General features: G+C 39.5%; 3 protein-coding genes across 3 annotated transcripts; 1 reads left to right on the top strand and 2 right to left on the bottom strand.

Annotated features, from left to right (window-relative positions):
- Positions 1–2,833: 2,833 nt before the first annotated feature.
- snip1 (Smad nuclear interacting protein) lies at positions 2,834–5,906 on the bottom strand. The gene is made up of 4 exons (XM_035908143.2): positions 5,217–5,906; positions 4,889–5,015; positions 3,993–4,534; positions 2,834–3,801 (listed from the first exon to the last, which is right to left on the bottom strand). Exons 1-4 carry the CDS (start codon positions 5,423–5,425, stop codon positions 3,549–3,551), a joined length of 1,131 nt encoding a protein of 376 aa, XP_035764036.1. The 5' UTR covers positions 5,426–5,906; the 3' UTR covers positions 2,834–3,548.
- dnali1 (dynein, axonemal, light intermediate chain 1) lies at positions 5,892–7,943 on the top strand. The gene is made up of 6 exons (XM_006791693.3): positions 5,892–6,115; positions 6,396–6,532; positions 6,601–6,770; positions 6,869–7,047; positions 7,302–7,466; positions 7,553–7,943. Exons 1-6 carry the CDS (start codon positions 6,035–6,037, stop codon positions 7,586–7,588), a joined length of 768 nt encoding a protein of 255 aa, XP_006791756.2. The 5' UTR covers positions 5,892–6,034; the 3' UTR covers positions 7,589–7,943.
- On the bottom strand, positions 7,688–18,547 carry gnl2 (G protein nucleolar 2). The gene is made up of 16 exons (XM_006791695.3): positions 18,336–18,547; positions 17,624–17,708; positions 17,416–17,510; positions 17,056–17,195; positions 14,215–14,399; positions 14,053–14,119; positions 13,814–13,972; positions 13,602–13,715; positions 11,921–12,049; positions 11,156–11,260; positions 10,550–10,708; positions 9,632–9,739; positions 9,057–9,538; positions 8,603–8,685; positions 8,289–8,368; positions 7,688–8,130 (listed from the first exon to the last, which is right to left on the bottom strand). The coding sequence occupies exons 1-16, from the start codon at positions 18,397–18,399 to the stop codon at positions 7,987–7,989; spliced, it is 2,199 nt and encodes a 732-aa protein (XP_006791758.2). The 5' UTR covers positions 18,400–18,547; the 3' UTR covers positions 7,688–7,986.
- Between the last annotated feature and the right edge of the window lie 5,724 nt (positions 18,548–24,271).

Genomic DNA, 24,271 nt, shown 5'->3' on the forward strand with positions numbered 1-24,271 from the left:
AATTTCCCCGTGATTAAATGGAATTTCAGCGTGTTTTATTTGAAATTAGGAAGTAATTATAAATAAATATTTAAAGATGGGTATAGCAGAATAAGGGAGCAACAAGTAATTTTTCCAGGAAACACGGAAAAAATATACTACTCTATGTAGTGCACAAGGAATTATGCGATACAGTGTAACTAGTGCAAAATGCCGCGGCACGATTTTTAACTGGCAGAAGGAAATTCGACCATCACTCCGGTTTTGGCCTCCCTACATTGGCTTCCAATTAAATTTAGGATTCGTTTTAAAGTCCATTTATTGGTTTTTAAATCCCTGAACTGTCTGGCACCTGTTTATTTGTCTGATTTGTTGAGGCCTCGTATCCCCATTCGTTTTCTTCGGTCAGCTGAGCAACTGTTGCTTTCAGTCCCAAAGTCACGGCTAAAACTTAGAGGAAACCGAGCGTTCTCTGTTGCGGCTCCAATGCTTTGGAATAGCCTTCCTCTCCATATTAGACAAGCTACATCAGTGCCAGTTTTTAAGTCCAGATTAAAAGCCTATTTTTATTCCCTGGCTTTTACAACACCAAGAACAGCACAGTGGGGGGGGGACGACTGTGGAGAAGGCAAACAAACTCAACAACTTCTTCAACAGGTTTGACCAGCCCACAACCCCCCCACCCTCACCCTCACCTTTACTGCAGAGCCCTCTCCCTACTCTCCTACCTACCTCGCTTCCCCCCCTCCCTGACACTATGACATCCCCCCCCTCCTCCTTCTCCAACCCCTCTCTAAACAGCACGACAGCCTGTCTCCCCCCCTTCCAATCATCTCCCAATGTCACAGTGGATCAGGTCAGGAGACAACTGAGGAAGCTTCGCCCCAGAAAGGCAGCAGGCCCGGACAAGGTGTGTCCTAGGATGCTAAAGGTGTGTGCTGCTGAACTTGGGGTGCCGCTACAGCGAGTCTTCAATCTCAGCCTGCGACTGGGGAGAGTGCCCGCCCTATGGAAGACATCCTGCATCGTCCCAGTCCCCAAAAAGAACCGGCCCAATGAGCTGAATGACTTCCGACCGGTGGCACTGACGTCGCATCTTATGAAGACTCTAGAGCGGCTCTTCCTCAACCTCCTCCGACCACAGGTACAACATGCCCAGGACCCACTACAGTTCGCCTACAAGGCGGATGTCGGAGTGGAAGATGCCATCCTGTACCTCCTACACAGAGCCCACTCACACCTGGACAAGGGAAAAGGCACGGTCAGGATCCTGTTTCTTGACTTTTCCAGTGCCTTCAATACAATCCGGCCCTGTCTGCTCCAGGAGAAACTAAACAGGATGCAGGTGGACCCCTGCCTGGTCGCTTGGATCTCCGACTACCTCACTGACAGACCACAGTACGTCAGGCTGAAGGACATCACGTCGGACACTGTGGTCAGCAGCACAGGGGCACCACAGGGAACTGTGCTTTCCCCTCTTCTCTTCACCCTGTACACCTCTGACTCCTGCTATAACTCTGAATTATGCCATATTCAGAAGTTTGCAGACGACACGGCCATCATGGGGTGTATCTGGGATGACCAGGAAGAGGAGTACAGGAGTCTGGTGAGGAACTTTGTCACATGGAGTCACACAAACCACCTGCAACTCAACACTTCAAAGACAAAGGAACTGGTTGTGGATTTCGGGAGGTCCAGACCAGGTCCACTGCCAGTTCAGATAGAGGGAGAGGAGGTGGAGGTGGTCAACACATACAAGTACCTCGGGCTGTGGGTGGACAACAAACTGGACTGGTCATGCAACACGCAGCACCTGTATAAAAAAGGCCAAAGCCGACTGTACTTCCTCAGGAGGCTGAGGTCTTTCAACATCTGCAGGAAGCTCCTGAGGATGTTTTACCAGTCAGTGGTCGCAGGAGTACTTTTCTATGGCGTGGTGTGCTGGGGGAGCAGCACAGCAAAGAAGGACTCATCCAGGCCGGAGAAACTAATCAGGAAGGCGGGCTCTGTGGTCGGCATGAAGCTGGACACTCTGGTGACAGTGGCAGAGAAGAGGACCTTAAAGAAGCTGATGGACATTATGAACAATGCCGGGCATCCTCTGCACATGGTCGTAAACAATCAGAGGAGCCTATTCAGCGACAGGCTGCTTCTCCCAAAGTCAAAAACCAACAGACTTAAAAACTCCTTTGTCCCACACACCATCAAACTGTTTAACTCCTCACTGGAGGGGAGAGGGAGGAGAAACAGGGGGACAAGGGAGGGCGGGAACAGCTGAGCTGTAGGTGCTTTTCTACACTGTGCAATATTTGTTTTTGTTTTGTCTTTTTTCTTATATTCGACTGTGCAATAATCACTGTGCAATATACTCACTCAAATGAGCAATCCTATTTATCCATATTGTATATTCTGTATCTATATATGTGTATATATGGTGTATTTATGCTTATATCCTTACTCTCATTCCCCTTAATGTATCTGTAACATGCAACTTCTTTCGGTGCTATGCTACTGGAAACTGAATTTCCCGGAGGAACCCACCTGAGGGATTAATAAAGTTTCATCTAATCTCTATCTCTAATCTTAAGTCTGTGGGTGACTGACATTTTTTTAATTAACTTTACTGCTATGTCTGGTTTTTGCTATTTTATTACTATATTTATATTTGTATTGTACAACACTTTAGTCTACCAGGTGTGTTTTTAAAGTGCTATATAAATAGATGATGATGACGACTATTAGAGAGTACTGTAATTAAAAGGCTTAAATTATCATAAACAAATTATATTACCCACTATATAGTATCCACTTGTTAAATAATTATGGTGCCTATTGTCCTCGCTAAAACGGGACATTTTATGAAACAAACGGACACCAGTTTGCTCCAATAAAACTCTTCAAAAATTTATTTACAGTACAAAAATGAAAACTTACTATGAACTTCTATGAATGGGCAAAAATAAGAATGGTGCATACAGATTCCAGTAGTGCAAGGGAACACAACAGCGTTAATAATTTTTCCTGCACTACAAGCAAAGACAAAAAAAGGAAAAGGAAATATCCTTACATCTTATACTGCAATGTTTACTCTGACAATAAAAATGCTTTTTAAACATGAATCTAGAGTTCACATTCCAATAATGTAATGTACACTGACACATATAGCATGGACATAGATGATTAGCTATGCTTTGCACTCAGTGCTGTGGCGCAAAAAATATAGAATATATAACTATAGATTGGTGAGATATCTTTATCTGTCACTGAGCACATCTTAATGTAATGCGAGCAATGTGAGATGTAAGATCCGTCACGTATCACATAGACATTATACAACCTGAGAAAAAGTCTTCTTTGAGACAGCTGTGGCAGGTTCAAGCAAGAGATCAGTAATTACACAATATACACCAACAAATCCTGTTCCATTATTTCAATCAGTTCCTGCATTTACCAGTTCAAACTTATTGCTCCATTCCCTGCAGAAACAGTTCTTTTTCTGTTGTTGTTGTTTTTGATGATGATATTATCTAACCTGAATGAACTTCGGTAATCAAGTACGTTGGAACGATTTACTCATCAAGGCCCTCGTCTTCCTCTTCCTGCTTGGCGTCCACCTCGGTTGTGTCCGAGAACTCGTGAAGCAGCACGTATTCACGGCTGCTGAAGCCAAACTTTAGGACATCTTTTTCTTTGAGTTCATAGTACCGCTGGGGCTCGATACGCTGGTTGTTCAGATAAGTGCCATTGCCAGAGCCAAGGTCAATAATGTAAGGCTTTACCCTCCGGCCCGTGGTGCCATCCGCCCGCGTAAACTCCACCAGTCTGCAGAAATGAAGACAGAATGGTGGACATGATCTATTTGTAAATGGGGTTCACGACTAAAGAGTCATTCAACATATTGGACAACAACAATAGTAAATAGTAATCACCACAGATTGAGCACGCTTTTCAATCAAAAAGAAAACTAGAGTGAAAAAAATAAATAAAAATGTGCTGATGACTGTTCTTCCTACCTGTACTGGAATACTGCATGTTGCTTGGAGCAGGATGGGTGATCAATCGGGATATCAGCAATTCTTCTCTGTCGCCCCAACAAATAGGCACTCTGTCTGTGAATGTACATGACTGGAAGAGCCTCATCATTCTTGAAAGGGTACAGTCGCCATCGGCGCTTCGGAATCCGAGCCTCAGGCGGCTCGTTGTACTTGATCACCACTCCCCGAAATGTGTTTGTGTCTTCTGTGAGTGCCCCTGAAAGTTCGAAGTTTGGCTTCTCTTTCACAGCAGGAGCAGCGCCTGCCTCATCACCCTCTTCTTCTGACCTCCCCAAGTCTCGCTCTTGGTTTTCTTCACGTCGCTGGCGATTTTCCCTGCGTCTCTCATCTTGCTGCTGTCGTTCAGCTTGTTGAGAGGCAAGAGCATTTCGCTCCCTATGCCTCTCCCCACCGCGCTCTCTCTCCCGTGGCCTATCAGATTCCCACCTACTCCGTCTGTCCTCTGGTTGCTCATTTCTTCTTCTTCTCTCGTCGCCGCTAGCTCTATGCTCATCCCGTTCCTGTGACATATATTTAGAGAATACTTACACAGTTACATTTTTGAGTAGTTAATTATATTGTACTGTATTACCCTTCAGTATGGAATAGTGGGCTCTAGTTTGTTTGACATATATTGTCATTACTGCCAGATGCCTCTGAAAAACATTACAAATGGGACAACTGTAGCCCAATGTTGGGTCTCTACACAGAAAACAGACTACCTCAGACTGTTAGTACTATCTGACTAGCACTTGGGTTACACAAGCTTCTGTGTGGTAAATTCCAGATGAGTACTTTATACCACCTAGATCATTTTACACTCCAGTGGTGCTGCTGAATTGCAAAATGTTTCCCAATAATTTGAAACTAATCACCCGCTTTACTCTGACATCCCCATGGTGAGGACTACGGCTTCTCCTTTTTCTCGGAGATCTGCTGCTTCTTCTGGCGGGAGAGGTTCCCCTTCTACCTGGTGAACGGTCCCTCGTCCTTGCAGGTGACCTAAATGAAGAACACAAGAGAGTATTAAGCGACCGTTCACACGACATTTCCCACCGTTGAGATGCAACTAGTGGCTGTAGCTAGCCCAAGTAAGTACTACAGCGATATACTCAAAAAAACTGACTCTGTCACGGTTGTCAAGTTGATCAATATGACACATGTGGCAAAATTAAAGTGGTATGATAACTTTAGTGCACACACCGACTCGTTCCTCCTCTCTGTGGACTGGAGTTGCCGGGGGATCTCGACCTGGAGCGGCGTGATCTCTGTGGCCTAGCAGGGCTCAGTTTCTCCTGCTTTATCTTTACTTCGGCTTCACGCTCCGGACTTTCTCTTCTCCTGTGTCGCTTCTCTTTGGCCATGCTTAAAATAATTCTCTCAAATCGACCGTTGTATAACCTAAAAAGCATACATTTTCAACCACACCACTGTATGTACAAAAAAACAAAAGCCTCGGCATGTAACAAACTTCGCCCGTTACGCCGAGATCACGCACTTCCGCTTCCCGAGGTTCACCGAGAATTAAGCTCCGCATGTGTTCATGTCTCACGTTGGTTCCGACATGAGATGCCGGCCAGTTTATTTCCTGTACAGCCTAAATATTTAGTGTATTGAAAAAGCTGGAACATTCTTTCATTATTTACATATTCGTTTAACACACATTACTTTTACTTGATGCAGCCTGTAAACACAAAACAAACAAAAAAGGCATAGTAAAAGTAAAAGTTACACAAGGTGGTAAAAGTAAAAAACAAACAAACATCCCACTTAGCTCTTTTAAATAGATTTTTTAAAATACTGATAAAAATGCATTTATCTCAAAAGGATTTAAAAAAGTGTCACTAGCCTGTACTCGCTGGAGCTAAGCGCTGATTCCGCTCGCACACATTTATACGTAACGGACATTGTTGCCAGGACAACCCAAACAATGAGCGTGAACTTTCTGTAACTAAACGCTAGACCAAGAAGTTTCAGGTTTTACTGTATAAGTTTATTCTATTCCTCTATTGTAAACGACAATGATTCCTTCAACTGACACGCTGCTGAAATACGACAATCCAGTTCTGGTCAACAAAAGCACAGACAGAAAATTACCAAAGGTGAGTTTATCGAGCCAGCCGTGTTTATGGCACAAGTCTCAGGGATAGATTTGAGATTAATGTAAAAGTTATGCTATCCAAGGTCCCGAGAGTCTGATTAAAGCTTGATGCAATTATACTTACATCCACTATAATATATTTGCATGCATACACAGTTACAAGGTGGTTCTGTAAGGTGTATTTTATAATAGATTTACGAAAATGTATCAGTCATTTAAAAAAATCAAATCAGGGTAATAATATGTTTGTCTGATAGTTTATGAAACATCTGTCACTACAGGGACGCCCTTTGAAAGTAAGCCCTCAGCAGTCCATTGACTCTACACCCGTTCCACCACCTCCTAAACCAAAATCAGCGTCTACTGAGGCTACTAAGCAGGAAAATGAGGAGATCCTCAATTCAATCCTCCCACCCAGGTACAGTTTTTCCTATCCATAGCGTGTTCTTCAGCAAGTTCCGAACTTTTCAAATTTTCCTCTTACAGGGAGTGGATGGAGGGAAACCAACTGTGGGTGCAGAAAGTATCCAGTACACCTTGTACGAGAGCAGATGTGTTGCACCTAGAAGAACTCCTAGACACAAAACTGCAGCAAAGACAGGCCAAAGAAACAGGAATCTGCCCTATCCGCAGGGAGCTCTATTCCCAGTGTTTTGGTAAGAAAGCTGAGATATTGCTGATTATAGAAGGTAGAATCAATACACATAAATACAATAAATCACATAAGTTTTCTTGTCATTCTTTTTCTTTTAAGATGAATTAATCAGACAGGTAACCATCAACTGCGCTGAGAGGGGTATGCTATTGTGGCTGGTCAGAGATGAGATTCAGATGACCATTGCTGCCTACCAGACCGTGTATGAAAGCAGCATAGCTTACGGCATGAGAAAGGCACTGCAGGCTAAGAAGGGCAAAGCTGATATGAAAAACAGAGTAAGGATATCAGGTTCCTTATGAGTTACAAATACAGAGTCACAATATATATTTTTAATACTAAGCAATTTATAGATGCTGGGAAATTTACTTCGCCACTCATGTAGTTCAGCTGTCATTTAGCTAGGAGTCCAGCAGAGAGCACAATTTCTCTATTTTACAGTTACTGTACAATGACAGTGGCTGCAGTGCTTTTTACAGGATTGACCCTGCATCAATAACAAACTCACACGTATGCGTTGTTATACGGGCAGATTTTGGAGCTAGAGAATGAGAAACAAGAACTGAAGAAGGCGCTGAATGAAGAGAAGGCTAAATGTGAAACAGTTGAGAAGATAGAAGCTGAAAAGCGACAGCTAGAGGAAAAGAGGCACGATGACGAGATCCAGTTCCTAAAGAGAACCAACCAACAGCTTAAGGTGACTTTTTCAATTACATATCAGAGAATAATTCTTGTAGATTGTGTTGTCTAAAGATTTCTTAACCACCCCTTTTTTCTTTTCAGGCTCAACTGGAAGAGATAATTGCACCAAAGAAGTAAAAAAACAAAATAAACACTTAGCTGACATTTCTCTGTACAAGATTATGTTCATTTGTAATTCATCTTATTGCTTAATGATACATTAAAGTAAAAACTTAGTGTAATTTACAAATGTTTTATTGTTCTGGCATAACAAGTACACTTCAAACAACTACTGCACATTGCTCTTGAACGTCAAGAGAGCAGTACACTTGTAAATGATGAATGAAATGTCATTCAAATACAGTTCTGCACTGAGGGGACAAAGTTACAACAGTCATGAAGATAAGGCATCAAGTTGATTAAGACCACCTTAGTGTTCCACCTTCTGCCAACCTTTTTTATCCCAATAAAAATAGCTTCAGGCTAATTTAGATACAGATTTCTTACATGTGTGTTTTATTTTATTCAACTCCAGTCTAGTTCTTCGATTTCTTGGTATTTTGACCTTCTGTGCCTGATGCTGGGATTTTTTTGTTCTTGTTCTTGTTCTTGACATTGTGAGTTTCATAATAACGTACGCCAACTTTCTTCGTCCTCTGAGCACGATCCATTGCTCTTCTCTGTAGAGAAAGATAAAAGAGAAACAGAAGAGGAAAAAAAGTGAAATCTTCTTCTAAAAAAGACCAGAGCTTTTCATTTCCAATGTTACATCAGTAAGAAGAACATTCACCAGAGAAATCTGGCCTGTTTGACATCAGAGAGAACAAACACCGCATACCTGTTTAGACGTGAGTCTGTTCGGCTGGGCCAGGTCTTCACCCTCCTCAGCTTTCCTCTTTTTACCCCTCTGGTTTGGAGCTGAATTCAAAGAAAGATGAACAGATCTGATGTCACTGCCTGAATGTTAACTTGACGTACCCATTCAAATCTAACGTTTGTGCAAAATATCAAGTTGATAAATATCAGTAATTGATTATTCTGTTGGAACTGCAGAAGGTTTATTGGACCTTAACCACATCTGATAAAGCCTTTCCCAAATTATTTTTACATCCAGAACCATACAAAGTCATAACAAACAAGCTGACTGACTACCTTTCTTCTGTGCTTGCTTAGTCGCTGCTGACTGTTTAGTCTTGATGTCTGTGAACACTTTGTCAGAAAGCGCCTTAGGTATCCTGTCCAAAGAAATGGAAAAAAGTAAATCATTACAAAACAAGGCAAACAGTTTATCCCTGTTGGGGTCAGCTGAAATGAACAGTAATTAAATTAGGCTCAGATTAACTATACAGCGGTTACTTGACTTTGTTCTTCAGTGTGTGCTGAAATTCAACACAAGCATTAAAGAACACAAAAGACACAAACGTTATGGCATCAAAATGATCACTGCCAGTCATCAGCAGCTTCGGCTGGTTAGCACGAACCACCTAAAATGCGTGGCATCTCTATGTCTGACAACTTCACATTATGTTACTGGACGAAACACAATGGTGGCAGTACACAAGACAAAGAAAATATGCGAGTGAGGTTTGGGCTTGAGCAGACTGACCGGATTGCAGAGAAGCGATTGGATTTGGCTCGGTCCAGAAACTGCTTGTACTTGGCGATTTTCACATCCAGCTCACGTATGACCTCCCGTGAACTCTTGCTGCCGTTTGTCTTTTCTGTCTGAGAGGTTGTGGGCTCAGAGATGTCAGTCACTTCATCAGCTGGTTCAACGCTTGTCGCATCTTCCTCTTTGCCTTCGTTTTCCTCTGTGCCCTCATCTTCCTCACCATCAGAGCCAGAAAAATCTGACATGTCCAGATCAGGCAGGTCCATGGGAACTAAGTCTTCCTCGCTGAACTCTGGAGCCACACTGATTTTGCCAAAGTTTTGTCGGACATTAGCCAGAATCTTCTGGACCTGTTCCTTCTGTCTCTGCTGTTCTTCCTCACGTTCCTCTGAGATGGCGTCCGGATTGTCTGGTTGTTCCTTCTGCACATGCTCTACTACCTCCGACGGTCCTGCAACTGGCAGTGGCTTCTCATCCTAGCGAAAACACAGCAATAAAAACAGGTTTACACTGAGGGCACAGTTTGGTGCGCTTTAAAAGCCCTAGAGAGAAATTCAGTGTAATCTTACCTCTTGATCTCCTTCAGGTCCAGGGGGTTTCACAAAGAAGGGGATACGTCCTCTCTGCCAGTCATTCAATACCATTTTAGAGACTGTGGCGAGATCTGGCTCACCGCCCTGTACAAAAACAAGAAGAGATTGCTAAGACATCTTAAGACTTAGTGATTTAAAGCTGAAGTAGGCAGCAATAAATAAATACATTTAAAATATATATATATATCTAGTGTTTCAGAGGCAGCTGTAGCTCTGCAGCTCTTCTGGACTCTATTTTCAGACTTAAACATTTGGCAGTGAAAGGAGAGAGTCCAAGCAGAAAGAAAGTTTGGCGGTACAATCAGTTAAGCAGAGAGTTTCCATCTGGTAAATAAGAGCTCATCGTGTCCTATGTGGAGAATGAAGTGAATGTAACTTTTTTTAAATGCATACACAACACATACATAAGACCCAAGCTCTTCTGGGGGGGAGGGCTGTTTTTGTTTCAGTCCTGCCTTCTCTAGATTTCTGCCTACGCCATATTTCAGAGTAAATGTCAAGACAGTACAGCATTTTTAGAGAGAAATAAGGCTCAAGGAGAGTCCTAAATTCAAATACATGGGAGAAATGTGCAACAATGAAATTGGTAGGAACACAACTTTAAGGGGAAAAATGTTTGTAAAACTTGCTTTTGCAGCAAAGTCAGCAGTCATTAACTTCCCCACAAAACTACACAGAGGCATTAAAACACTTGTTTCTAGAAAAACAGCACAATAAATACCCAAGCTGAAAAATAAACCTTAACCATTACCTCTTACACATACAACGAGTTAAAATGCTCCATTGTAGCTATAAAATTATATATTTTTTTATATCATCAGAACTTATAAAGCAAATGTTTGAAAAAATATACAAAGCAGTTTTCAAGTATAGCCTCTAAATAAGAAAATTAACCTTCAAAAGTTTCCCTGTGCGAAACGCCAGTTTCTCAAGAAAGTCATCGGCACAGTTCCAAGTAGGGATGCGGTAGGTCTTCTGAATGTATTCTGGTTTGGCCCGCTCCAGTACTGCACCGATGTGCTCCTCTGGGTTCTTGATCTTTTCCACTTGAACCTTTGCAAAAAGGGGAAAGAAAAAGATGAGTACTTTAAGACGTGAACGTGCAACCTTTCAGTTACGCTGACTTTAAGGGTGAAATGCTGAACCTCGGATGCCCCACAAGGATCCCGAGGATCAGAAATAGAGCAGATAAAGACATTTTTAAAAACAGTTGGGTATTAGCATTATGAAGACCAAACCACTTTAAAGTCTCAGTTCGTTATTCTCAGAATCCTCGGGACTGTTAAAAATACAACATTAACAGTTCGGTGGATTATACTAAGTTACCAGGACACCATTTCTCGGATCTGTGCTTAGATTTTCAGATGTTATTGTTTTTATGGGAAGTCCAAATCAAGTCACCCTTCTTATTATACTGCAGTGGCAGACATAAAAAAAACTCAATCAAATTAATTAATTAAAAAAAAATTAATTGGAATAAACTTTAAAAAACAGACTTACTACTCCTTTCAAAACAATATCAGATTCACTGTCTTCTGAGGGGTAGACAACACCAGGGCAGTCAATGAGGAAGATGCGCCTCATCAAAGTGATGTACTGCCACACCTTAAACAAAAGAGAGAGAAAGATTAATGCTGTATGTGTGGTCCATGAAATTCCGTTTCACAAACGATGAGAAACACATTTCACCTTGTTGGTATCATTTGATATAAAATCTTAAAACAAGGTAAAACTGCTGAAAGAATTGTAAGTGGGAAAGCAAAATGTACATGATCTATGAAAGTGCTACGGATCATAACCTTGTTTGGCTTTTGTAATTGCTGAGTATGTGCTGAGAATAAAACACAAGGTCAGAAATAAAGCACTGCTGGCCACAGGCCTATGAGAGTCACTGGATAGGTGTGCAGAAAAATCTCTGCTCGGTTATAGTCCAAGCTTACAATTTTGGCTCTAAAGGTAGAGCTATTTTTCCCTGACTTTCCCTTTGACCGGTCTTTGTACGCCAAGGTTTCAACCCTTCATTTGTTTCCAAAAAGGATAAACAGATGAAGAGAGAGGAAATGAAGGATAAAAAAATGGTTGTTTTTACTCTTTTACTCTCCGCTTAGTTTTTCAGTTATATTTTTAAAAACAGAGGGTAGACTGCTTCTGTTACTGAAGCCATCAACAATGACTCCATTAAGCAGCAACGGGACTTTGACTAAACCCAAAATATAATCATGTGAACCTAACTACTGTATAGTTAATACGATACATTGATTTTACCTTCGTTTCTCCAGCGAGGGGTGCAACATTGCAAACCTTCTTTGACCTCAAAGTGTTGATGATCGAGCTTTTTCCAACATTTGGATATCCGATGAAACCCACACTTATTTGTTTTTTGTCTGTGTGGAGCTGCGTGAGGGAAAAATAAAGTCAGGAAGTCTTTGTCTGTCCTCTTTGAAGGGATGTAATTCCTCTGTTGTCTCTTTCAAGCTTTTCTCAAGTATGCTGCCAGGACAATACATAATCTAATGTTATGGTTGTAACTGTGTGGAACACAGCACAGTTTTGGGACAATGAAGCATTCTTTGTAGTTTAGCCTCTGTAGACCACCACAGTGGATAAAAAAAAAGTGCTTCATTTCAGCTTTAATTCAAGTGGTTTAACAAAAATGCACCGAGTTAAATGTTCAGGAATTACTGCCATTTTTATACACAGTTCCCCATTTTCAGAAGCGGAAAGACAGCCTGAAGTCTAGAACTAATGGACATCATCAGATGCTACATGTCCTTCTTTCACATGGTGTACCAGGCCTTTACTGCAGCCGTTTTCAGCTGCTGCCCTCTTTTGAAAAACAGTTTTGTCTTCTGTAACTCAAAAGCATGTTCATTTTGGGTTGAGATCAGGTGGCCAGTGAAGAATATTCCATTTATTTGCCTTGAGAATCTCTTGGGTTTCTTTTGCAGTATGTTTTGGGTCATTATCTATTTGCGCAGTGAAGTGCAAATTCATTTTGCTACTTATATCAGCAGTCACATCATCAGTAAACACAAGTGGTCCATGTCCACTGGCAGCCATACATGTCCATGTTATGACATTGCTTCTACTATGTTTGAAATATAATGTGGGATTAATCAGCTCATGAGCGGTTTCTCTCCTTCTCTATACTTTTCTCTATCCATTACTCTGATAAAAGTTCATCTCGGTTTTCAGTGATTTGTTTTCCAGAACTGTGGAGACTCTTTCACATGTCCTCTGATATGGTCTAACCTGCCCTTTTAATGTTTGTAACCAGTGGTTTGTACCTTGTTGGAAATGATCCGAATAAGTTATCTGTTTAATTTGTCATGGAATAACAAGGGAACGGGACTCACCTAACCATGAAACTACCTTTCAGTCAATTAGCCAATTACATTTGAGCCTCTGAAAATGGGGGACTGTATATGGATGTGATTTATAAAAAGTTAATGCAATACTTTTGGTAAACCCCTTGATTTAAAGCAGACAGCCTGTCAATCTTCAGTTACAGCTTGATTGAAACTCCACTGTTGTGGTTTACTGCAGCTAAATTAATATATTGTGTCAATGTAAACTACTTAAAGCATATTCCTTTAAAAATCTAAAGGAAATATGATGCAAAACAATAATAATGCACAATTGACAAACCAATGTAGCTTGTCATCAAACAGATATGTTTATTCCAATGTTTGTGACTCTAACATTAACACATTAAATACTGCTCATTAAATACCTACAGTGTCCCAGCTAACCTAATTAAGCATCAGATATTGTGTTCACAGCTATATACACATTAAGTTGTTACAAATTACTACCAGTTGACAAATCTATTATCTTGCACAACAACATGATGATAAATGTATTTTTTAAAACTCTATATAATAAAACAACTCAAATATTTTATTGGTAAAAGTTTTTGCATTTCGAACAAAAAGCATTTGCTTACCTTGCCAAACTGCCTGAGCAGCTGGATGAGAGAGCCCTTACCAAATGAGTTTGTGAGGCTGGCATGGAAAGCCAAAGTGGGATATTCTTGAGACAGAACAGCCACCCAACGTTTCTGGTTTAACAATGAGCAGAGACCAAGTTTAATACTAAGAAAAGGCAACTACAACCAGTCATACAGGAAACCAGAGGGGTGTGCTGTAAATATCTTACTGTGACCCAGGTGGGCACAAGGTCACACTTGTTTAGAACAAAGATCAGATGTTTCCAGGATTTCTCTTTCTTTAGATACGTTTCAATGCTCTTAGATCGTGTTCCCATAGGATCTCGGGCATCCAGCACTTGGATGATGACATCAGATGAGTCAATCACCTGTAAAAATAAAAGAGGACTGGAGAATGACCACACAACACTTTACTGCACTAACATACTACACAAGGTGGAGACGATACCTTGTAAAGTTCTCCCCAGATTCTCTTGGACTGACCCTTTTTGAAAATCTCCTCACGTGCTTCCGCCCTTTAGTGAATAAAAAAGTAGCAGGGATTTAACGGCACTTTAAATGTGAAAAAAATGCATTTTAAAAAAAAAAGAAAAAAAAAGAAAATTCTTACCGAACCCCTGTGTCCTCGGTAACCAGGTCTTTGTCATTTTCTGCATTATAACTTAGGGCTGAGGCCTCAGCTTGCTCTACAAGGTCCTTGACATCGCCCACAACGAGACTGGGCCTCTTCCTTTGAGCCTTCGGTCCAAAAGTGTTCTCAAAACCCTCCGTGTCTAGAATGTGAACCTTAGAGTTCTGCAATTATAGAAAGATAGAACATTTTGTGATTAAAAAAAAAGTTTTTATATTAACAGTGAATAGCTCTGCCAGTAATATACTTACAGCAGGACCTTATATTATGTATTTACAAAATCAGATAGAATTATGACTGTGGTTTTATTAAGTTTGGACTTTGTTTTTTCCAGCATGAACAACACACTTAAAGGATCCAGATGTTGAAGCTGGACTGCAAAATCCATTTAAATGTAACATTATCATGCTGTATTTAAGCAGAGAAGAAACATAAAGATCTTTTTTTTCAATGTTAAAACATAGTTTGTGATACAGTCACAAACAGCTCTCCAACAGTTTCAGTCAGAATCACACAATAAATGAATATATTTAACAGAACACCCAAATATGCGACAAAGCCAGTGAAACAGCAAAGACTATGCCAGTGCTGATTAAGTGTTCCAGCGATCTTAAAAACACACGCCATACCTCTATTGCAAAACTGCCATGAGGGGGGGAGGAGCAGGTTAGTCAGAAACAACACTGTTTACAGCCTCAGGTCACCTCAACTATCTGCCAAGAGGTCCTACAAAGCACTCTGGTTGTTTGAAAACACATTTTTCTGACTGAACCACTGGCTCTTGCTTAATTTGTCTGCCTTTTGGAGCAATATCATTCCACTGGTCATTCAGTGATCATACATTAAGATTACAGAGCACTTTCATACTTTACTAGCACTTCTGTGCCATTTAGTTACATAATTGTAATATTAATAAAAATAATAAAAGGGCATCTTCTGGTAACCCGGAGATGAATTAAGAGATTATTTTGGACTCTTTCACACTCTAAGAAATGCCTCAACTTCATGAGGGACTATAGCACATGGAACAAGAACTGGATTTTATTTAGAACTGTGTTGGTTATGTTGAAGGAAAAAAAAAAAAATCCAAGTCTGGATGAAGGCAGCTCTCTCGTGCCTAGCGTAAGCCAGTACATTCAGGTTCACAGTAGGGCAGAGAAAAAATTGTATGAGGATTAAAGTGAGTCCTCTTATTCGTCTCACCTCATGAAGCCTCAAGAAAGAGTTTACTCACACAGACGAAAATAGCTATGATCTTTGTCTGCATTACTTACTTTAGTCATTATTAAACGCATTCCACTTACTGGTTATTTCCTACTCAAATTTTAAACATGCCACCTGTTAACCCCTTTAAAAGAATCAATCTCTTAATCCCACTGTCGTAAGCAAGTTTAGACCCATTTGCAAAGAGCTATATCAGTTTTCCTTGAACTGAGCTCAGCTACTGTATCAGAAGATACACCAGACCACAACATCTTATAAAGTAACGTGAAAAAGTGTGTTTGCTAGAGCAGTTTCGGTTGATTTCCCCCCCCCCCACATGTAGCCCTTTACCTTTGATGTCTGCCTGCTTCGCTGAAATAAGAATAGGATACCCCAAAATACCCTGCAGCTGATTTACTTCAAATCCATGGAAACTTATCCTTTTAGCCTCAGCACGAACCACATTATTAGTTTCTCTTTTATTGAGGGTGCGTTGCTAATTAATGTTTGAAATAATGCAATGTCTAAGTTATTTTTAGACTCCTTACATTCTCAGCTGACCAAACAGCCTTACTTGCAGAGACAGCTATCTAATATTAAGTTATTCTTTTCTTCTGCGGCCTTGTTCTTTAAACATTAATTTTGTCACAGGCTCTATGCCGACTTTCATGTACACTCCATCCATACTGAACTAGAAAGCAGTGTCAGATGAAGTACACTCCCTGGCATCTGCAGTTTCAGAATCAGAAGACTTTATTTATCCCCAAGGGGCAATTAAGAAGTTGCCTGTAAAACTCTGAGAAAGCAAGCTTAATAAATGCTGCAATTATACTGTTATCAATGCAATGCACTTTATTTTGCCAGGCTATTAACACATACTTGGAAAAGTGACATATTACATCAATCCTTGCGGACCTTTATTAAAATTCTGAGGTAGCCGATAAAAACTCGCCTCCACACCATAGCTGGAACCAGCTAACTCCCCATGAGCTGCTGTTAGAGATCCTGGAAGGCTTACTTGTGTTTTCTTATTGCAGTAGTTGGCCTTTGTTGTCTGGATCCCTACGCCCAGTAATGCCATGGTTAGACATCTCAGGCAGGCAAACTGTGTGTCCTCTTTTAAATCTCTTGTTTTTGTTTTTTACCCTTGTTGACACAATTTGTTGTTTTGCTATTATTTTGTTATCATGTTTAGATCCCAAGGTTTGCATTTTAATTATACAGTTAGGTCTATAGCTGACAGTACCTGACAGCATTTCACATCCAGTTATTATTATTTCTTTTTTCTGAGCCTCTGAAAATGGAAGACTATGGATAAAAATACATGTAATTCCTAAACAACGAATTCAATATTTTTCATTAAATGAACTGGACTCTCCCACACATCACATCACCACACATTTCCTATAATTTATAATCTTTATAATCTCTTTCTGCTATTTGCACATTTTTTACTGTTCATAACAATACATATATAATAAAAATCTTACAATGTTGCATTCCTTCTTGAGAGCCTCACTAAAATGAACTGGCACACTATAAGAACAACAAATAAAAACAAACAAACAATGAAAATGTTTTCTTTTAAAGAATAAGCTTTAAAGCCTTTATACTCACATGGGCTTTGACTCTATCGTGCAAAAGGGACATAGGCAATTTGCTTTGTCTCATCACCACACGATATGGATCCTTCTTTACTGCCTCCATCTCCTCCTGGAATTTCTGGAGGGATGACTGCTTGATCACACGGGTATTTGCTTAAATACAGAGTATAGAAATATGGGATAGTCATATAATAAGAATAAAAATGATATGGTATTATTGTAGTGAACTTTTTTTTTTTTTTTTTACAAATTCAACTGACAATATTTCAAACAAGATGTTTAAACAAACCATATGAGCAAATGGTATTACCTCCAATTTAATTACATTTACAGTATACACTATAACATATACAACAGTAAAGACATTTCTCACCAAACCATTTGATGTTAGGTTCAACTCTGGCAACAGTTCCCGGAGCTACTGTGGACTGGTACTGTAAAGGTTTGACGACTTTTCCACGGCTATCACTGTGGACAAAAGATCTCTTTAATTCTCGACATATCACTTACGTTACATTGTAACAGTAAACTATATCAATAAAAAAAAATAAAAGAAAAAGAAAATAAAAATATTTGCTTACCATCTTTGTTTTTGCCTGTACATATTCAGGCGCTTGATAGTGGCTCGGTCCCTCATGTTGTTTCCACCAGCACCTTTGGCTCGATCTGTCGAATAAATTTATGTTTATTTTAATGGCTCATTAACGAAACCCACATGTTATTACAATGCACTTACTGGTTAGTCAATTATTACTAGGGAAATACCATATTTATAATCAACTAAGGCCTCTGATTTTTTTTAAGGACCGTGCAACAACATTCATGTTTTATTACCTTAAACAGTTTTAAATGTGCTGAACAAATGACTGGGTTTCAGTGTATGGTGCCGGTATAGTGCTGTTAACAGCTTATACAAACACGTAACTTTATAATTCCTATCAACACATACTGCATTGCTAGTTATGACTACTAACCAGACACACAGTACACGTTCATTTTTAAAGGAGCATCATTTTCCACCCCAAGATTGTAGCTCAGATTTTACCGTAAATATGTTTAACTTTCATAAAACAGGTGTTTGACACGACAAAACTTAAAAGGCTATATCTTCCTACAGTGTACGCAACAGTGTAAGTTAAGTTTTAGATTCATCACACCGCTGTGAAGTCTTATTTTGATACGCAACGCTATTATTATCTAAAATAACGCAAAAATGACTTTCTCTGACAATGACTAGCAACAATTAGCATTAGCTGTAAACAAGCAGTTTGGCTAATGGGAGAGTTAGCTCACCGGGGTTGCTGCTGGATGTCGAGGGGTTTATTGAGCTTTTCCCCTTGTACCGTGTCTTCACCATGTTGCCCTCTTACTCGGTAAAGCCTTCCACAGAAAAAATACGAAGGTGTCTGAACGGCGACGTTTTGTTGCCGTTATTCCCCTCAGCTCGAAAATGTACACCCTACACGTGTTCTTAGGGTGAACAGGAAGGACATCATCAATAGAGCGACGGAGGCGAGAACCAATCAGAAAGCTCCTGCGTGCGTACTTAGGAGGTAAGTAAAGCCTCGAGTATACTTAAAGGGAAATTATGGTTCTGCGGCGGTAACGCGGTGTCAGTCCGTGGACAGCTACTAACTGTCTACCTGCAGAGGGCGTCTGTTGAAGTACATTGAAGTTTCTTAAGTTATCTACAGGCTGGGTGGATAGAAAGAACATCAAACAAATGTGCCTTTTTTTTTCTTTTTGCGCTCCTGTGCTACAATCAACTGATTTCAGTTCCTAGAGGAGGAAAACGGTAGAGAGATCTGCAGAGAGATATTTAGATATTACTTTTATTTTTACTGCACAAAATGACAAGAGCGCAATGGTAAAGCGCAAACTGCATGCAGGGCAGAAGCAGCCGCATTAAGCGGGATTTATCGTAGTTTGTTGGGAGAGGGCAGGTGTTCGACTGCCCAATGTTGATTGGTTGAGAACCACACACACACACACACACAAAAGAAAAAATCTTCAAAGATCAAAAATTAAATAATGAAAAACACAGACAGTGGTTGCAGGGACACTTTTCAGTGTTTTCAATGCTCATGGACCAGTAATAACACCAGCAAGATTGGCCCAAAGACTGGTCACATACTTTGTACACTGTCTCCATCTGACAACAGAGCTCACTGCATGCATACAAAGAGCGGACAGCAAATGCACTCTCTCTGCCCTACCTACCATAAATTCTGCTTTATATTGCTAGAAAAACTTCAGCTCTTTGCAAGCATCTGCACAGACAGCATGCTACAAAAAGCTACCACGGATCCCAGAGTAATGACAAAGCTGATTAATGGAGACCACAGTAGCCAGACCTTCCAACTTCCAACAGGTAACGTAGGTTTTCTGTAGGGCAGGACATGCAAATGGGCATAATCCTGAGATGATTAATTAAGCATTTCAGTGTCCGCGAGCTTGCTAAGGTCCACTCTTTACAGATGTCCATTCGCCTTGTTCATGATAATTCAAGTACTGACTATTAATGTTAAGCTAGCCAAAAACCCAGAGTGATAATAAAGCTTGAGTGAATGCCGACCTCAGCCCAGCAGCCAGACCCTGAACTTCAACAGGTAACAAATGGATAAACAGTCAGGCTGCGGCCTCTGTTCATCCATCCACCTGTTCATGTTTCTAAAGTAGAATCACTTTAAGGTTTTTTAGATCTCTTTGTGCTGGTTTTCATCTTTGCTTTGTGCTTTCAGCATTGGGTTCATACCTTAATACTAAGAGAAGCACCGTATGTGGGTCCTCATTGGAATCGGGATTTTCATTGGTGTGTGGGACTTTAGCCTATAGGTTAATATCGTTCAATGGTAATTATGAGACAGTGTGTTCCAGGTCATTTTATGGAGTAAGTGATGTAACAAGTAGTGTACTATGTGTAACAATTACTTTATGGCCCCAACACCAATCACAACAAAAAGGGGAAATACCTCCAACGTGTGCAAACATTTGATCACACAACACATAATTAATTTGCACGAATGTGATGTCTTTTATATGCTGGTTAGCATTGGTGAAGACTCTCAAAATGGAACCAGTGAGAACCAAATAAGAATCGATAAGATGATCGCTAAGGAATCACATTGATAATGTCATCCGAATCGCTAAATCCTTATCAATTCGTATCCCTACTGAGGTGTTATGTAAACACTTCATTAGCAGTTTTTGTGGCTTGAAAGTGCTAAACCTATTACAATAAAAATATAATTTGTTGTTAAAATTGTTCATGGATAGTAATGAAGTAATGAAGAAGTGAAAACTATATGCCTCATGTCTACTCATGTTAATGCTATGTTGCTATACCCGATTTAATCCAGAAGAGGGTGCAATGCAATTTGCATTAGGACATTGTCACGTGCCCTATCTATGGCCACATGCCAACTAGCCCTTTAAGTGACTACTGTCTGCAACGTAAAATGACTAATAAAGCTCAAACCATGTATCAGTAGTCAGGCGCTTAAACGTACCAAGGTCCAACTTTACATAAGTCTTTTTGTTTTTAATTTTTTATTACATCCATATCTTATTAGTTCAATTAAACGTGAAATCAGGTATTTTCTGTATTTTTTTTTTTCATAAAGATCAAAATGTTGATTCAAAGCTTTCTTTACACTTCAAGAAATTCAATTCTAGTAGGCTAAAGTTTTCATACTTTGTGACCAGAGAAACTTATCTCAGTGGTGGCTGTGGACCTACTTGTTAAGTGCAAATATAGTCAGATATCAAATACCCACACATGCACACTCACACACCACACAAATTTTAATAATGTTCTATATCAATTTCAAATAGATCTGGAAGCAATGTGCATAAGAAAAAAAAATAAATACCAGAACGCTGGACTTTCTTTTACCTGCAGCAAACAGAACTGATGCCAGCTTTCGCAAGAACTATTTGATACTAGCATGTATGAAGGGCAAGTTTTACGTGGTTGTGATGATGGTGCCTTCACAGTGTTTATGGTACGTTACACAAGTGTGGCTCAGTTCCAAGGTAGGGTATTTCATAGAGACTTTGGTCTGGAGAGGCGCCATTCAGTATTCAGTTTATACAGCCGGGAGACTGAGGAATGTTCTCTGTTCATTTTCATACACATAAAATTGGAACTGACGGAATGCTATAAATGATTTTTGGAAATTGGAATTTTCTTTCTTCTTTAAGTTTAAAATCTAAGCCAAAAATCGAAGGACAAAATAATCTTCTCCGTCTTACATAGTTTCTTCAAACTGGGAAGAACAGATATAGCTAAACTCTTCATTTAATTTAAATTCCAGCTGTTGCAGTTACAGACAGATATTTTGTCTGTAACTACAGCTGTCTTAAACATTTTGGTCTTTTGACTAAATATAACCTTTTTATTTTGCAAACCTTTCAAAGCTTTAAAGTGGTATGAACATTTGCTGTGCCTTGAAAGGCACTGTGTTAAAATATAAGACCATTTCTGCATGTATGGTAACAGTCTCTTTGCCTTTCTCTGCACCTTGTGCTCCTTTTTAAATGTGAACCAGTAAGTGCATCATAGTATGGGTGTTGTCACCCTAAAGAAAGATAACTTATCTAATAAAAAGAATCTTGCTAGTGCACGTTTACTGCATTGAGTCATCTGTCATAAGAATAATTGTGGGATATATTCTGTCTTTCTGTCCTCAGAATGACTGTAGGATATATCCAGTATGTCCTCACATTTGTCTACAGTGGCTGAAAACTTTATTGCTACATTGCTGCTAAACTAAGTTGGCTGAACTTGCTAACTTCTTTGTGTTATTTGCATGAAAAGTTTTGGTTAGGCACAACCAGCGCAAAGAATTGATTGGAAAAACATTATTCAGACTTTGCATTCAACCAGAAAAGCACTGACCATCCATTTACCATATATGATAGATGGACCACAATTTATGAGCAGCAGGAAAATCCACAGGCTTGGAAGGCTTACAAGCAATTTTAAACCAATAAACTCCCTGACAGGATACATGTGCAGCTTAAAACAGAAAAAAACTGCTTACCAGAAAGTAGAACATCCAGTAATTTTATTAACGTTATGTCAACTACTTATTACTTCTTTACCACCTATGTTTATTACATTAACAGTTACTTCCTTTGTTCTTTTCTCATGCAGGCACAAAATACATAAAAGTAGCTCTAAACATTTTACTTAAGGGATTCTGATTCAGAGAGACGTTTATATTACAGCACACACACATTTTTATAGACCCATAAAAAATAAGAAATGTTGAAATGATGACGTGAGTATCTGGAGTGAGAACACTTGACACATGATTTGAAAATTTCTCTTATGTGACGCAACTTGTTGATCTTCTTGCTGTGTTTCGTGGCAGAGACGGTTTGCCTATTACATTGTAAAGATATTGAGAGCCAACTGTTAAAGTCACAGCATTTGTCTTTAAGACAGATATTTAATCAGCTCATCCATCTCTGTAGTTTATCACCAAGAACAATGGAGTCGTGGGGAGATGGGCATCAGCGGATAGCATTAGAGCACCTGTGTTTAATAAGGTTAGGACCGAACTTTGCACAGAATGATATCTCAGTCCCAGCATGTGTTTTACAGATTTGATATTTTCAGCTAAAAAGTAAATGATGAGATGTCCACTGAAAAAAATGACCTATCCTTTCAAAGTGATTAATTGTGCAAAAAGCATCAAAAGAAGAGGAGATGATTTAAGTCCAAAACAGAGAATAGACCTGAGTAACAGCTGCCTGAATCTTTTTTTGATTTATCAAATGATCTTCCTTAAGAGGTCACACATATTAAAAGGGCACACACATTACTCCTAAAAATATGTTGCTTTGATCATGTGCAGTTTAAATAAAAGCATACTAGTAAAAAAAAGTTACATAAGAATCAGGAGCAGAGAATAAAATGCAAAAAACACCCCTCAGAAAGCAGTAAACTTTGTTTTAAAGCGATGTTTTTGTTGGAAAACTGTGAAAAACTAACAAGCTCACAACAGTAACAAATTTACAGGTACTTGTAAATCAGTGCCACCCAAAAACTACCAGGTTGTTTTTATCATAAACAGTGCAATTAAGCTATTATTTCTTCAGTGTTTCTCACTGAGGCTGTAATGTGCTGTAATTTCCTTTAAATCCCTTTGCATCCCCACACCACTTGCTGAGAAACACCAGATGTACAAGATTCATAGTGGAGAAAGTCACTCAGGTTACTCTTTTTTTAATGTAAAAATCTACACAATAAGACAGGAATCAGTAAAATAGTGTTAGTGTGACAGATGCTGTTTCACAAATCAGCAGCAGTGCACTGAAGCGCTCCATAACCGTTCATGTGATTGCGTGCATTTGTGGATAATATTTCAGCCTGGCTCACTTTCTGAGTCCCTGCTCTGAGTCAAAATTTGGAACAGCAGTTAGATGACAGAGTACAGACTTTAAACAAAAAAGTGAAAAGGGAAGGCCTAAAGGGCACTTCTTCTTATAGCTTTGACATTGAGAATGTTTGGTATAGAAAGCTACCATATCTATTACTAAAGTTTGCTTGTGTATTGAACACAGGACCATTTAGTTGATGTTATTCCAGAATAATTTCCCGAATATTAATCATCTCTATCAAGATAGATAAGACATTTTTAAATTTTGAGATTCAGGTAACCATTTCTGACTCTTATCAGCAATTTACTTTTGTTTTTAGATAATACTACTGAAGACTTACAAAGTCGCCAGTTTAAAAAGATTTCAATCAGAAACGAAACATGAGAACCATGAATTAAGAGACAAATGAAAAGCTAGTGTTGGAAAATCCCAGCTGGTGATGAAGTGATGGAATATGCTGCTTTATAAAAGAATATGCTTCACTAATGCATAATAATCTCTCTCTGTTTATTTGCACCAAATCTAAATTTTCCACTTATTTTGTTAACAGCTTGTCATGGCCACATTTTCACAGTTGTTTCACACCAAATAAATCATTGCATAATCTGTTGGCAAAAGTCTTTGGGAGTCTCTTGCGGAGCCCTCTAATGAATAGTGTTTATGAGTGCTAATCTGTGGCATGTAAACTACCATTTTTGCTAGAGATAAGCCACAATAAGGTGAATACATTTTTTCAGTGTATTCCACGCAAGCTGTATGCTGTCAGTCTGACCTTCAGTTTGAGTTATAGTATAAATACGAGGAAAATTTTCTTTTTTTGTTTGTTACAAGTTTATTTT

Source organism: Neolamprologus brichardi, chromosome 11, assembly GCF_056152115.1.
Source record: "Neolamprologus brichardi isolate AB-2024 chromosome 11, ASM5615211v1, whole genome shotgun sequence".
NCBI classification, from domain to species: Eukaryota; Metazoa; Chordata; class Actinopteri; order Cichliformes; family Cichlidae; genus Neolamprologus; species Neolamprologus brichardi.